Below are 12,720 nucleotides of genomic sequence, written 5' to 3'. Positions count from 1 at the left end.
GGCCGAAAGCGGCACGTTCGGAATGAGCCGACCCACCGCCGGCGCCGGGGCCCGTCCAGGGGGCTTGGCTGTGGGTGTCCCTGGGGGGATCCCCTCAGGCAGACACCCTGGCCCGCCCCAGCCAGGAACCAGGCCCAGCTGGCACCGCGTGTAACCAGGCACTTTAATTGTGAAACCCAGGCAGGGCCTGGTGGGGGCGGGGGGGGGGCGGGTCCTGCCGAGGCAGGGAGTAGGGGACCAGGGGCCCTCAAGATGAGGGTGAGGCCCCGGGGTCCAACGGGGGGCTCATCACGGTCGGCACGAGGTGCGCAGCCGGGAGCTGGGGGTGGGCATCGGGCCAAGAGGTCGGGGGCAGCCCAGGGCCTGGACAAGGGAGGGCCAGCCACTCAGTCATAGTCCGAGTCCTCGAACTTGGTGCTGAAGAAGGCGGCCGAGTCCCGGGCCAGCCGGGACAGGTGCAGGGCGCCGGTCACCACCAGCGCCAGCAGCAGCAGGGGCGGCACCACGGCCCACATGGCGGCCAGGATGTTGTAGCACTTGGCTTTGGAGCCCAGGCGCCGGGCCTCCTCCAGATCTCCCGCCACCTTCTGGTCTCTGGCCTGGGGACAGCGGCAGGGCCAGGTCTCTACCGGGGCTCGAGCCTGGGGGGCGGGCTCCCCGCCAGGCAGCCCTGGGTCCACACCTCCAAGGGCCTCGCTGAGCCCCAAGTCTGAATGCTGGGATGTGGCCTGGGGAACCATCACCCTGGGCTCGCCCTCCTCCTTCACTGCCCCCAACTGGACCCGCGGTGTGGCCCTGAGTGTGGGGCTCAGGTGAAGCGGGGAGGCCCCCTGCTCCTCCCAGGCCAGCGCAAGCCTCAAAGGACCCTCGGTGGGTGAGGAGTCACTTCTGAGAAGCGCACCCGCCTTGATGGGCAGCTCAGAGGCCAAGAGCCCCTGCTGTCCACCCGGGGACCCTGCCCGGCTCCGTCGCCCGCGCCCACCTTGATGGAGTAGGCCAGTGCCAGGAAGCCCAGGCAGCACAGGTTCAGGTAGAGGGTGCTGAACACCGACCAGATCAAGTGGTCTCGAGGCGGCGCGTGCGGGGGCCCCAGTGCCACGGCTGTGTGAGCGGCGCCGGCGGCCTTCCGGGGCGTCGGGGCCGCGGGCTCCTCGCGGGGGTAAGCGGTGTCCATGGGTTCCAGCGCCGTCGCCGCCGCGCTCTGCTCCCGCTCCGAGGGACGCCCAGGGCCGCTTATACCGCGACGCGCGGGCCCCCAGCGCCGCCGCTAAATATACCGACGAATGACAGCCCGGAGCCCGACCTTGGAGCGCGACGCCCCGCCTACCCTCCGCCTCCCGCTGCGCGCGCGAGGCTCGCGATGGGGGCAAGTCGCCGCCTCCCGGTGCCCCGGTCCGAGCCCCGCGCCCCGGACGGCCCTGAGGCCCGAGGACGCCTTGTCAGCCGGACAGCGCCCTCCAGGGACAGCGCCCTCCAGAGACACCGCCGCCCCGCGCACCCTGCTCCGTGACCGCCCGCGAGCGGTTGCGGGGCTGGACTCGGGCTGCGCGCCACCCGCCATGGCTCCTCCCCCGCAGCAGAGGGGCTGGAGGCGCCACCTCGGGGCCCCGGCGGAGGCAAGGGCGCCTCGGCTTCAGCGAGGGGACCTCAGGCCGGGGCTGCGGGAACAGCAGACCCTCTGCCTTCGGGACGCAGCGGACAGGCCCCGACCATCGCCGTCCGGACACCAGCGTCCCGTCTGCGGAGAACGGACTCCCCCCAGAGGGACCCCCGCCCTGGCCCTGACCCCGCTCCTGCTCAGTCGGGGGGGCCCCCCCGGGGACAGGGACAAGGCACGGCCCGCCTTCGGCCCCGCAGTCACGTGCCGCCGGGGCTTCACGGGCTGGGGGGCGCGGGGGAGGGGAGATGCGTGGGTGCTGCGTCCCCCGTGGGCGGCCCTTGCCCCCCAGCTGCAGCCCCGGCGAGCGCAGGTCCCCAAAGGCCACGGCTCAGGTGGGGCCGGCTCACCTGCCGGACACCGGCCTGCGGCCCCGCCGACGGCCCCAGCCTCCCCAAGGGGCCTGTGCAGGGCGGGGGCGGGGGCGCCGGGTCAGGCTGAGGACAGCCCCACGCCCCAGGTGCAGCGGCGGCCCTGGCAAAGGCTCACACCCCAGGCCTGAGGGTCCCCAAAGGCTGGGGGACCCTTCCTGGGCACTGGCAGGGGCTCCGGCCATCGGCCCGCCGGTGCCGCGGGAGGGTCCGGTCCTTCCTCTCAGGGTTTCTGTCCTTCAGGGCCGGGCGCTCTGTCCGGCTGCGGCCCGTGCCCGGGACCGGCCCCCGCCCCCGCCCCCGCCCCCTGAGAGGAGGGCAGAGCTGTGGGCTGGGGGAGGCACAGCCCTGGGTGCCTTCATTCACGGGGGCGCCCAGAGGCCCCGCCAGCCGCACTCGCCCCTGCTCCCAGCCGGCCCGCGGTCAGGGCGGCCTGTCCTTGGCCCCGCGGGCTCCGGACCCAGCGCCACCAGGATCAGGGCTCAGAGGCTGGGAAGGACGGACGCCCGCAGGACCCCGGCCCAGCGGCTGCTCCCAGCGGGAGGCCTGGAGCCCGGAACAGCTGAGAAAGTGCTGGGCCCCCTCGGAGCAGCAAGCGGTGGGCAAGGGGGCGGTGGGCCGGTCCCAGGGGCAGGCTGGGGGCTCGGCAGAGGCCGCTGCCCAGGAAACGCCGACGTTGTCACATGCAGTGCACTTTATTGGGTTCGGCGGCGGGCAGGGGGCAGGGACAAAGTGCTGTAGGAAGGGGTGGGCGTGGGGGCAGCGCCAGGAGCGGGAGGGGAGACGTGGTCCGCCGGCCGTGGGCAGCCACTACAGGCCTCCGTGGGCCTGCGCGGCCTGCGCTATTGCGCTGAGGACGCCTGGCAACAGCAACACCAGAACCGCGATGCACCCTATGGTCCCAAGGAGGCCCAAGACCAGGGCCCAGATGTTCAGGCACTTGGCGGTGGACGCGTAGCTCTGGGCCCCAACCACGTCGCCGACCATCCTCCGGTCCCTGGACTGGGGGGGAGAAGAGATGGTGAGGGGGGGCCTGGCGCGGGGCCTGGGGAGGGCCAGCCGCTGGGACTCGGGCCCTCCCTGCTGCTGCCTGCCCAGGGCACCTCCCCCCGCCCTTCGGCCACATCGGGACCCTCCCGTGCCTGTCCCCTGGCGCCTGAGCAGGTCCGGGCCGGGGGTTCCCTCCCTCAGAGCCTCTCAGCTGCTCTGGGGGCCCCCGGGCTCCGCCTCCCCCTGCCTGGCCCCTCTGCTGGCCTCGCCCCCCCCAGGGGTCAGGGTGTGGGAGTCCCTTTGTTCTTTCTGAGAGACCCAAATTCTGGGACGGTCCGTAGGGAACTGCTTGGAGTCTTGGGGACAAAGCTGACCCTGCCACCCCCGTGCACCCCGGGCAGCCTCATCGCGACCTGTACACACACGTGCACTCACACGCGGAAGGGCTCCCCGAACCCCAGGGCCACGTGGGCAGGAGGACCCCGGTGGGCCCCCACGCACCCACCCACCTTCACGGAGTAGGCGAACGCCACGAAGCCCAGGCAGCAGGTGTTGAAGAAGAGCGTGTTGAACAGGGACCAGACGATGTGGTCGGGCACGACGGTCTCCGGCTGCATGTTGACCACGGTGGTTGTCACGGCTCCTGAGCCCTGGGGCCCCCCCAGCACGGCCACCTCGTGCTCCTCCTTGATCATCTCATAGGGTGGCAGGACTCCGGCGCGGGGGCCAGTGAAGAAGCGCTGGGCGTTCTGGTTCATGGTGGGTGAACAGCGAGGGTCTCCTCAGGGTTTCCTGCCGGTGTGGGCTCAGCGAGCGCTTCCCCTCCAGCTACTTTCGATTTCTCCAAAGCTTTCTTTTCCCGGACTCTGTGCTCCTGGGGCGGTGGCTGCGGGTGTCGGGTTACACAGGCGGGGGGGGGGGGTGGCGGACGCGCGGGGGGGGGGCGGATGAGGGGAGGACGGCTGGGGGGCGCCCTGTCCCTGCCCCGGACCCCAGTTCCTCACCCCGCCTGTGAGGGGCCCTGGGGACATTTCTCCAGTGTTGAGTCGTCCTCCTGACGGGGAGCGGTGTTCCCTAGAAGTACGCTTTTTGGACCTAGGGGTTTTTCAGGTTTATTAGTTTTCGGAAGCAGAGAGGCTGTGAGGTGAATAGGGTGCCGTGGGCAGCCGGACCCTCTCAGGGAGCCCCGGCCGGGCCCGGAGGAGGGGCCTCCGCTCCAGAGGCTCGCTCAGTGCAGGAGAGGGGACCGCGGGTTGGGCTGAGGCCCTCGCTCCTGGGCTTCGCCTGGTCGTTTGCCTGAACCGGCCTCAGACACCTGCCTCCCCACCCCCGGTTTTGCGTTTCGCTGGAGATGACAGTGAAGGAGGGTCTTGGACGTCCCGGGCCGTTCAGGTTTCCGGATCTCCCTGGTGTACGCGGAGGTGCTCCTTCACTAAACCCTCGGGTTCCTACTCTTCCTCTGTGTTTAACGCAGGGGTGTCCCGGCCAAGAACTTACAAGTGTCAATGAATCCAAGTTTTTGTGCCTGAGGCTTTGAAAGGCCAAATCCCAAAAGGTCAGAGTTTGGGGTACGGAGTTTGCACGCCTGAGAAGACACCACCGAGACGCTGGGAGACCGAACGGCCCCTCAGCTCTGTCCTGCTCGCTGGACTAGGTCCGGGGCTGGAGGGGCTGGGGAGCAGGCGAGCGGGGTCCGGCGGACGGGCTGCCACTGGAGGGCCTGCGGCCTGGCCTCCGGGACAGCAGACCTCGGCTTGCGAAAGGGTGCACGTCCAAAGTCCGGCCACACGCTGGTCCTTGCGTCTTGCGGTGCCGGCACACAGATTCTGGTTCTGGGTGCAGCCGGAGGTCCGCGTGGAGGTCTTGGTCGGCTGTCTCTGAAATCCTCTCAGCGTCTCGTTACGTTGGATGGAGCCATTGTGAGCTGGTCCTGCACTTCTCGGCCTCACGAGAAACTCCGCGTCACCCGGGAGGAGGGGGGTCCCCGGCCGTCCGTGTGGCGTTTCCAGCGCCTGGGAGAGGAGGCCTGGGACCCGCGCTTTCATCCCGAGGCCTGGGGTGCGGGGAGGGTCCACGTGCCCACAGGAGCAGCCCACAAATAACTTCGGGTGAGCGCCCCAGCTTTACCTAACTGCCTCTTGTCACACGTGTGTTTTACAACACGATGAACAAAGGGAGTCTGGAGCAAGATAGGGATTGGGGCTGACAGACCCGCCCCCACCTCAGTGTGGGGCCTCACACCGCCCCCCAGGAGAGCTGGCACCCCACGTACCCGTTGATCCGTCTGTAACGTTTTTCTCCCGTCGCGCCGACTCCACCAGTCCTCAGAAGGAAGGGTGCGCTCCCTGAGCGCTGGCGGCTCAGGCCTCCGGGGGCCTTGCCCCGCACCCGGCCTTGCTCTCCCGCTGTGCCCCGAAGCTCTGCCTTCCCCGCCCCCGGCCCCCGCCCGCGCTCCTGCTGGGCCGGGTCGCCTACAGGCTCCCAGTACGGGCTTCTCCGCGAGCGCCAGCCAGAAGAGCCAGGGCTCTGCCGCCATCTTGCCGACCCCGACGCGGATTCGGGGCCGAAGGAAGGCTTGCGGTCTGCACGTGCCGCCTCGCGCGTCCTGCGCTGGCGGAGAACGCGGAGGAGCAGGACTTTCAGTCTTTAATTTTTTATTTGCACTTTACTGAATTCTATTTTTAATCGTTTATTTGTATTGTACTTCCCCGCCATTCATCGCCCTCCCGCCCTCTGCCACCTCTGCCCACCCCCCAAGAGCCCCGAGCTGTCAGCCTGCTCTTCATCTGTGAGTCTGTCCCTGTTTCGTGTGTTAGTTCAGTTTGTTCATTAAATTCCACATATGACTGAAACGCCAACGTTGTCACGTGCAGTGCACTTTATTGGGTTCGGCGGCGGGCAGGGGGCAGGGACAAAGTGCTGTAGGAAGGGGTGGGCGTGGGGGCAGAGCCAGGAGGGGGAGGGGAGACGTGGTCCCCCGGCCGTGGGCAGCCACTACAGGCCTCTGTGGCCCTGCGCGGCCTGCGCTATTGCGCTGAGGACACCTGGCAACAGCAACGCCAGAACCACGATGCACCCTATGGTCCCAAGGAGGCCCAAGACCAGGGCCCAGATGTTCAGGCACTTGGCGGTGGACGCGTAGCTCTGGGCCCCGACCACGTCGCCGACCATCTTCCGGTCCCTGGACTGGGGCGGAGAAGAGATGGTGAGGGGGGCCTGGCGCGGGGCCTGGGGAGGGCCAGCCGCTGGGACTCGGGCCCTCCCTGCTGCTGCCTGCCCAGGGCACCTCCGCCCGCCCTTCGGCCACATCGGGACCCTCCCGTGCCTGTCCCCTGGCGCCTGAGCAGGTCCGGGCCGGGGGGTTCCCTCCCTCAGAGCCTCTCAGCTGCTCTGGGGGCCCCCGGGCTCCGCCTCCCCCTGCCTGGCCCCTCTGCTGGCCTCGCCCCCCCAGGGGTCAGGGTGTGGGAGTCCCTTTGTTCTTTCTGAGAGACCCAAATTCTGGGACGGTCCGTAGGGAACTGCTTGGAGTCTTGGGGACAAAGCTGACCCTGCCACCCCCGTGCACCCCGGGCAGCCTCATTGCGACCTGTACACACACGTGCACTCACACACGGAAGGGCTCCCTGAACCCCAGGGCCACGTGGGCAGGAGGACCCCGGTGGGCCCCCACGCACCCACCCACCTTCACGGAGTAGGCGAACGCCACGAAGCCCAGGCAGCAGAAGTTGAAGAAGAGCGTGTTGAACAGGGACCAGACAATGTGGTCGGGCACAACGGTCTCCGGCTGCATGTTGACCACGGTGGACATCACGGCTCCTGAGCCCTGGGGTCCCCCCAGGGTGGCCACCTCGTGCTCCCGCCTGATCATGTCTGGCTTTGGTGGGCAGGTGTGGTCCCAAGTGAAGAAGGTGGACGCTTCCTGAAGCAGAGCCCCGAGCCCGGTGGTTTTAGGTGCTGGGCCAGCGCTTGGGCCCCTCCCTCTCGGGGGTTGTTCTGGTTTCTCGGTTTTCATTTCCAGGCGTTTCGTACGTTGATCATTTGGCGGCGTCACTGGAGGGCGGACAATCCCTTGAGTGTCACATCGCACCAGGAAGAGGTGCGTGGTGGGCAGGGGTGTGCGGGGCCGGCACTCCCTTCCCCAGGCACTCAAGCCAGCGCTTGTCTCCACTCCGCCCGCCACGGAGGGCCGGGCCGGCCCTGAAGACTCACCTGCCCTCCCTTGCTCCACCCCCGGCCCAGGACCGTGCAGGTCTCGCCGGCCCCACGCAGGGCCCCTGCCCGTGGTCACGCAGACCCCGCCTCCAGCCCTGAGAGAGCTCTCTGTGAGATTCCACTATTTTCTCTGGATGCGGCATTCCCCTGGTTTCTGTGAAATTTAATACTTTCTAGACTCTGAACTTGTCCTTCCTGGCTGTGTTTACCGGGTACGGGCTGGAGGGACGGGTTTGGGACCCTTTGCCCCGGCATTTCCTCCCGGGGCTCGCGGCGCAGCTCCGCCGGCACGCACGCGCATGGGCACCGGAGGGGCGGCTCCGGCCCGGGGCGCAAGGGGCTCCCTCGCCGGGGGTCCCACCGGGACGTGTCTGGGCCAAGGGCTCCTGCAGTTTTCAGACTGAACAGCGAAGCCTCACGCTGCCCGTGTCGGTACCTGCCGGCTCAGAAGGGGGGAACCTGCCCAAGGGGGCAAAGACGAACAAAGTGACAAAAAGAATGTCCGATAACAAAACAGCAGGACGCTGCTGCTCGGTGAAGGGCGTGGGGCTCAGGGGAACCCCGTCCCCGCGGGGCCGCGGGGCCCATGAGGCAGCGCCCCTGGTGCCGCGTCCGCTCAGCCGGGGCCCAGGGAGGAGGCGAGGGGCCCGCAGCGAGCACCCGAGCTCCCTCCCACACCCGGAGAAACGTCGGCAAATGCCCTGTGCGCCCCGGGAGACAGACATGCGAGCACATTGCGCACCGCGTAGAAATCCTCGGACAGACGCCAGGGTCGAATGACCAAAATACCATGTAACTGCAGCGCTTTGTGGGTTCGTGCAATTACATAGTTTTTCATAGATTGACCTGCACGGTTTCCACCCATGAGGTCGCTCCATTCGATGTGGACAAGACACTGTGTTGACATCTAAAGTCCATAACAGATGGCGCGTGAAACACGCGAAAACCCGTGCGCGGTAGGCAACGCGCCAGGGAACAGCGGGAGCCGGACGTGCCTCCCCTCCAAGCCCCCCTTTGCCCCTTTGCGGTCGTGGTGGAAACAAAACCACCCATGAAGAGGCCGCACGCACCCCCACGCTCACTGCAGCGCTGCCCTCCAGAGCCGAGACACGGCCCAGGTGCAGGGGAGAAGGGCCGCCAGCAGGAGCCGCCTCTGAGCAGGTCCCAACGCTGTCGTTCCCAGTGGAAGCGCCCAAACCACCTCTGCAAAACATGTCCAGACAATAAAGGGAACCACGTCACAACCATGTCTCACCAGAAACAAAATAGCAATAAAAGGAAGTCATGAAAAAAATGAAAAAAAAAAAAAAACAAGTAGAAATTCGGCAGTGAAAAAGTACAAAAGATGAAAATTTTACAGAAGAGCTCAGCAGCATACATGAGACGCAAAAGAGAGAACCTGTGAACTCGAAGGAGAGGGTATTCAGATTCGCCATCGAGGGACGAAGGAAGGGAGCATGGTGGTAAATGTGTGCGGTGGAACGTACCAAGGTTGTGGGTTCAATCCCCAGTCAGGACACACGCAAGAAACAACCAATGATGCATCAGTAAGTGGAACCACAAATTGATGTTTCTCTCTCTCTCTTCCTCCTTCCCTCCTTCCCCCTCTCCATCCTCCCCCCGCAACAAATCAATAAGTTTTTTTAAAAATGTTTTAAAAAGAACAATGAGCCCCAGCTGGTGCAGCTCAGTGGATCACGCGCTGGCTTGCGAACCAGAGGGTCGCTGGTTCGATTCCCAGTCGGGGCACAGGACTGGGCTGCAGGCCAGGTCCCCAGCAGGGGGCGCGCGAGAGGCAACCCCACATGGATGTTTCTCTCTTCCTCCGTTCCCCTCTCTCTAAAAAGAAATAAATCTGTAAAAATAAAGAAGTAAAATCTTTAAAAAAAAAAAAAAGAGTGACATGCTGCCACCTGCAACAACACGGGAACACCCTGAGGGCGTTAGGCTACGGGGAAAGAAGTGAGACAGAGGGTGACAAACACTGTACGCGCTCTTACTTGCAGAACCAAAAACAAAAGATCATGGGCACAGAAAGCAGATGGGGTTGCGAGCGGGAGGGTGGGCCAGGGAAGTGGGCGAAGGGGGACCAAAGGTGCCAACTTTCAGCCGTAAAATAAATTGGTGGTCGGGATGTAAAGTGCAACGTGGTGGCCGCAGCTAGTGCTGCTGTGGTGCACATTGGAGAGCTGCCACGACGGTAGATGTTAGGAGCCCTCGCCGCAGAAGAAAAAGGAACCGGACGGGGGGGGGGAGGCGGGGAGGGCGGCCGGTCCGTCGGAGCAGGCCCTCCGGTGGCGCCGGCCTGAAGCGCCACAGCGCGCCGTGGTCTCGCTTTGAAAACAGCGCGAGGAAGGTTTACAAAGCAATTCCCCGCGTGTGGTTTCCCTGCGGATCAGGAGGAGCTGCTCTGTGCGACAGCCGGGCCTGGCCGACGGGAAAAGGGGGCACGTTCCTCCCACCGGGCCGAGTGCCGCAGTCCAACACGTCACTCGGTGAAACTCGCGTCTTTCTGCAGACCCCCCACAGCTCTTCGGACCGGTTCTCCACTTCGCTCCGGAACAACGACCAGGCCGGGGGCCAGAAGGCGCCAGGACTCCAGGCGCCCGGTGACCCGGGGGCTCGCCGCGAAGCGGGGCCCGGAAAGGGGCGCCCGGGGTGTCCGGCGCGCAGCTGTGAGCGCGTGGAAGGCCCACACGCAGACCTGGGGCACGACGACCGGAGGTGCCCGTGTCACGTGGAAGGCGAAAGTCTGCCCCTGCGGCTCAAGCAGGAGCAAACACAGCCACAGCGGGGGCAGCTGACGCCAGTCCCGCCGCAGCTGACGGAGCCAGTCGGACGAAGAAAACTGTTTCCTTCGGTAACAGGGTAGGCGGTGGGAGCGAAACGATAAAATAATTGGCTTAATTGGCTCAACCCCTGCGTGTGCAGAGCATTCGACAGCCACACAGCCCAGTGCCTGTGCGTGGCAGCACGTGTGATAAACGCGGCACACGTCCCAAATGTTCATGGAGCGTTCACAACCACCTTCAGTGTAAAGCGGATAGTAAACACTTTCAAATTCACCAGACGTTGGGCGACGAGAGCGGGATTCACGCAGAAACCGCACACACACAGGTAGGAGGTCGGAAAAGGAATGTTTACTGTTTGAGCTGGGTGTGAATGTTACGATCCCCACAAGTATGAGCTCAGAAATTAGAGTTTGATCACACACTCTTTATTATTTGGCCAAGTATTACCTGCGCAGGGGCCACCTTTCCCTCGAAAGGAAAAAGGCTCACCGCTGTAAGGGTACACGGGTTTTTATAAGCAGAGCAAGCAAGCAAGATACAAGGGCGAGAAGTGGCAGTTAGCAATAGGCAGCTTCTTTCTCTCTTTTTTTTTTTTTTTTTTTTTTTGATCAGGTTCAAGGCTGTTACTGGGCCCCCTACTCTTTCTCTGGTCAGGATGTCTATCTGAGGCAAGGCTCAACCCTCGCCCTATGCCTCCTCCTCATTCTTGTCGACTCGGGCCCAGCTGCATGGGGGCTGCACCCTGATACGTTTTTCTTGGTATTTGTTTCTCCCTTATCCTCAGCTCTGACCCTGCTTTTATGGGCTATTTATCTGAGTCAAGGCTCAGCCGTTGTCCTATCTTGTTACTAAGGGGGGGCTCTAATTCTTCCCTTCATCTTGGGGTATTGTTTGTTCTAGTTTCTTGTTTCGGCCCAGGCTTGACCTAGTGTTAAAGTTTGGCCCCTTCAGTGAACACCAGGTGCGCGGGTACAATTGAAATGCAAAGAAAAAAAGGCGAAGTACAGCAGGTAACAAGTTTTGACGCTTCTGAGGTCCTTTTACTGTCCAGGAAATATTTACGTAACTATGGTATATTGGGGTTTAATAAATCTGAATTACAAGGTATGTCGCTATAACATCAATAAAGCAAGAGTGGAACAGGGACTTCTCAAGTAAAGAAGCAAAGAGAGGGGGTAAAGGAATGTACAATAGAAAAAAGAAAGTTAAATCAAATGGTAATATTTTAAATTATTCACGTTAAATTCCTTGATTGCTAAAGCTGATTTAAAATTTAAAAAACTTTATGCTTCTTATAAGACCCAGTTTGAGAAAAGGCTGAAAAACTTTGGATTTTATAAAACGAAAAATATATACACCATGGAACCTTAAGCAAGAGGTTGCTTTGCCTTTACATTCCTGCTGGACACGTGGACGTTTAGGGCGAAGCCTCACTAACAGGACGTCTCACACTGGAAAGGACAGCCCACGCCCAAGCGCGTCGCACGCCCAGTGCCACACTGCTGAGGAGAGACTACAAACCCAACAGACATCACCTACAGAAACCCAAGGACAAGAAGCGCATCGAATGCCGCTCTGAAACGCGCCGGCAGGAACCGGGCAAAACACACGCTGGCCGCGCGGAAGGAAAACACGCCCCGCCCGCGGGAGCCATGGCGCCGGTGGGGCGGCACCCTGGACGTGAGGGAGCCGTGGCTCTTTTCTCCGAAACGAAACGGGACCAGGGAGTTTGCAGGCCGCCGTGCACGGTGACCCTGTACGAGATGCTGAAGGAAGTTTTTCCGGCAGAAATCAAACCGCAGTTAGAAACTGGGATCTCCATGGAGGCCAACAAGGCATTAGAGAAGGAATAAGTGAAGGTAGAAGAAAACATTCTGTCTCTTATATTTAATGGCGTGAGACATAAGAACAGCGGCCCGGTTCCGTGACACACTGCCGACAGGTCTGGTCCCTGCCGCGCCTGGGACGGGGGGAGAGAGGGACGGCGGCGGCGGGCCGCGCGGGACAGGCGCTGCAGCGGCCGCCCTCAGTTCCCAGGGCTCACCAGTGCTTTGAAGGCGGGGCACCTCGTGAAAAGCACAGACGGGCTGGTCCCAGCAGACTCGGTAAAGTGACGCCCCCGGCCGCCCCTCCCCAGACCCCCTCTGCCATGAGAACAGCGACAGCGCTGGCAAAATGTGTAAGAATGAAACTTTCCAGAACTCCAGGAATCGAAACATTCTCGCACTAACCTGGGTGTGGCTTGACCAAGAAAAACACGTGAGCCTTTGCAAGAACAGGAGTTTCCTGGTGCTGGGACTTCCTGCATTCTCAGCAGCTGTGTCATCAGCCTCTGGGAGCCTGACCCACAGCCCGCAGCCTCGGGTGGCAGCGGGGAGCCCGTCGGGCCATCGTTGCAGCTCTGCGGGGCCACCTGGAGACACTGCCCGCACGTCTCCTCCTCCGGCCTGACTCAGAGCTGCGCCCCCCCCCCCCCCCCCGGGGACACTTGTTCAAATGGCGCAGAAGTGGGACCAGCTGTTTACAGGGCAGGGGGGGAGGGATGAGTTGGTCAGAAAGCTTAAGAGGAACAGCTGGAGGCTGTGAGCCGTCCACAGGGGGCTTTGAAAAGCGACAACAATGATTTTTAAGTGGGCCAAGGACGTGAATCACATTCCTCCTGAGAAGATATACAAGTGACCAACAGGCATGTGAAAAT

The 12,720-nt window shown here is 63.3% G+C and overlaps 3 protein-coding genes across 3 annotated transcripts; all 3 read right to left on the bottom strand.

Annotated features, from left to right (window-relative positions):
* Positions 1–386: 386 nt before the first annotated feature.
* Positions 387–1,174, bottom strand: IFITM5 (interferon induced transmembrane protein 5). Its single transcript, XM_054576801.1, has 2 exons — positions 983–1,174; positions 387–599 (listed from the first exon to the last, which is right to left on the bottom strand). Exons 1-2 carry the CDS (start codon positions 1,172–1,174, stop codon positions 387–389), a joined length of 405 nt encoding a protein of 134 aa, XP_054432776.1.
* Positions 1,175–2,734: 1,560 nt separating this feature from the next.
* On the bottom strand, positions 2,735–3,888 carry LOC129073123 (interferon-induced transmembrane protein 3-like). Its single transcript, XM_054576800.1, has 2 exons — positions 3,528–3,888; positions 2,735–3,030 (listed from the first exon to the last, which is right to left on the bottom strand). Exons 1-2 carry the CDS (start codon positions 3,774–3,776, stop codon positions 2,839–2,841), a joined length of 441 nt encoding a protein of 146 aa, XP_054432775.1. The 5' UTR covers positions 3,777–3,888; the 3' UTR covers positions 2,735–2,838.
* Positions 3,889–5,888: 2,000 nt separating this feature from the next.
* LOC129073122 (interferon-induced transmembrane protein 1-like) lies at positions 5,889–6,886 on the bottom strand. Its single transcript, XM_054576799.1, has 2 exons — positions 6,701–6,886; positions 5,889–6,204 (listed from the first exon to the last, which is right to left on the bottom strand). Exons 1-2 carry the CDS (start codon positions 6,884–6,886, stop codon positions 6,013–6,015), a joined length of 378 nt encoding a protein of 125 aa, XP_054432774.1. The 3' UTR covers positions 5,889–6,012.
* Positions 6,887–12,720: the final 5,834 nt, after the last annotated feature.

Source organism: Pteronotus mesoamericanus, unplaced genomic scaffold (assembly GCF_021234165.1).
Source record: "Pteronotus mesoamericanus isolate MK-2021 breed Mesoamerican mustached bat unplaced genomic scaffold, CSHL_Meso_final contig_349, whole genome shotgun sequence".
Taxonomy (NCBI): Eukaryota; Metazoa; Chordata; class Mammalia; order Chiroptera; family Mormoopidae; genus Pteronotus; species Pteronotus mesoamericanus.
The sequence above is the reverse complement of the archived record's forward strand: the minus strand, read 5'-3'. Positions and strand labels throughout refer to the sequence as shown.

Bases quoted from the DNA above. Each gene is read 5' to 3' on its own strand.
- IFITM5 (XM_054576801.1), bottom strand. From the start codon at position 1,174: ATGGACACCGCTTACCCCCGCGAGGAGCCCGCGGCCCCGACGCCCCGG. The intron at 600-982 runs GTGGGCGCGGGC...CGCTGTCCCCAG, and splicing joins CACTGGCCTACTCCATCAAG to GCCAGAGACCAGAAGGTGGC.
- LOC129073123 (XM_054576800.1), bottom strand. From the start codon at position 3,776: ATGAACCAGAACGCCCAGCGCTTCTTCACTGGCCCCCGCGCCGGAGTC. The intron at 3,031-3,527 runs GTGGGTGGGTGC...TCTCCCCCCCAG, and splicing joins CGTTCGCCTACTCCGTGAAG to TCCAGGGACCGGAGGATGGT.
- LOC129073122 (XM_054576799.1), bottom strand. From the start codon at position 6,886: ATGATCAGGCGGGAGCACGAGGTGGCCACCCTGGGGGGACCCCAGGGC. The intron at 6,205-6,700 runs GTGGGTGGGTGC...TCTCCGCCCCAG, and splicing joins CGTTCGCCTACTCCGTGAAG to TCCAGGGACCGGAAGATGGT.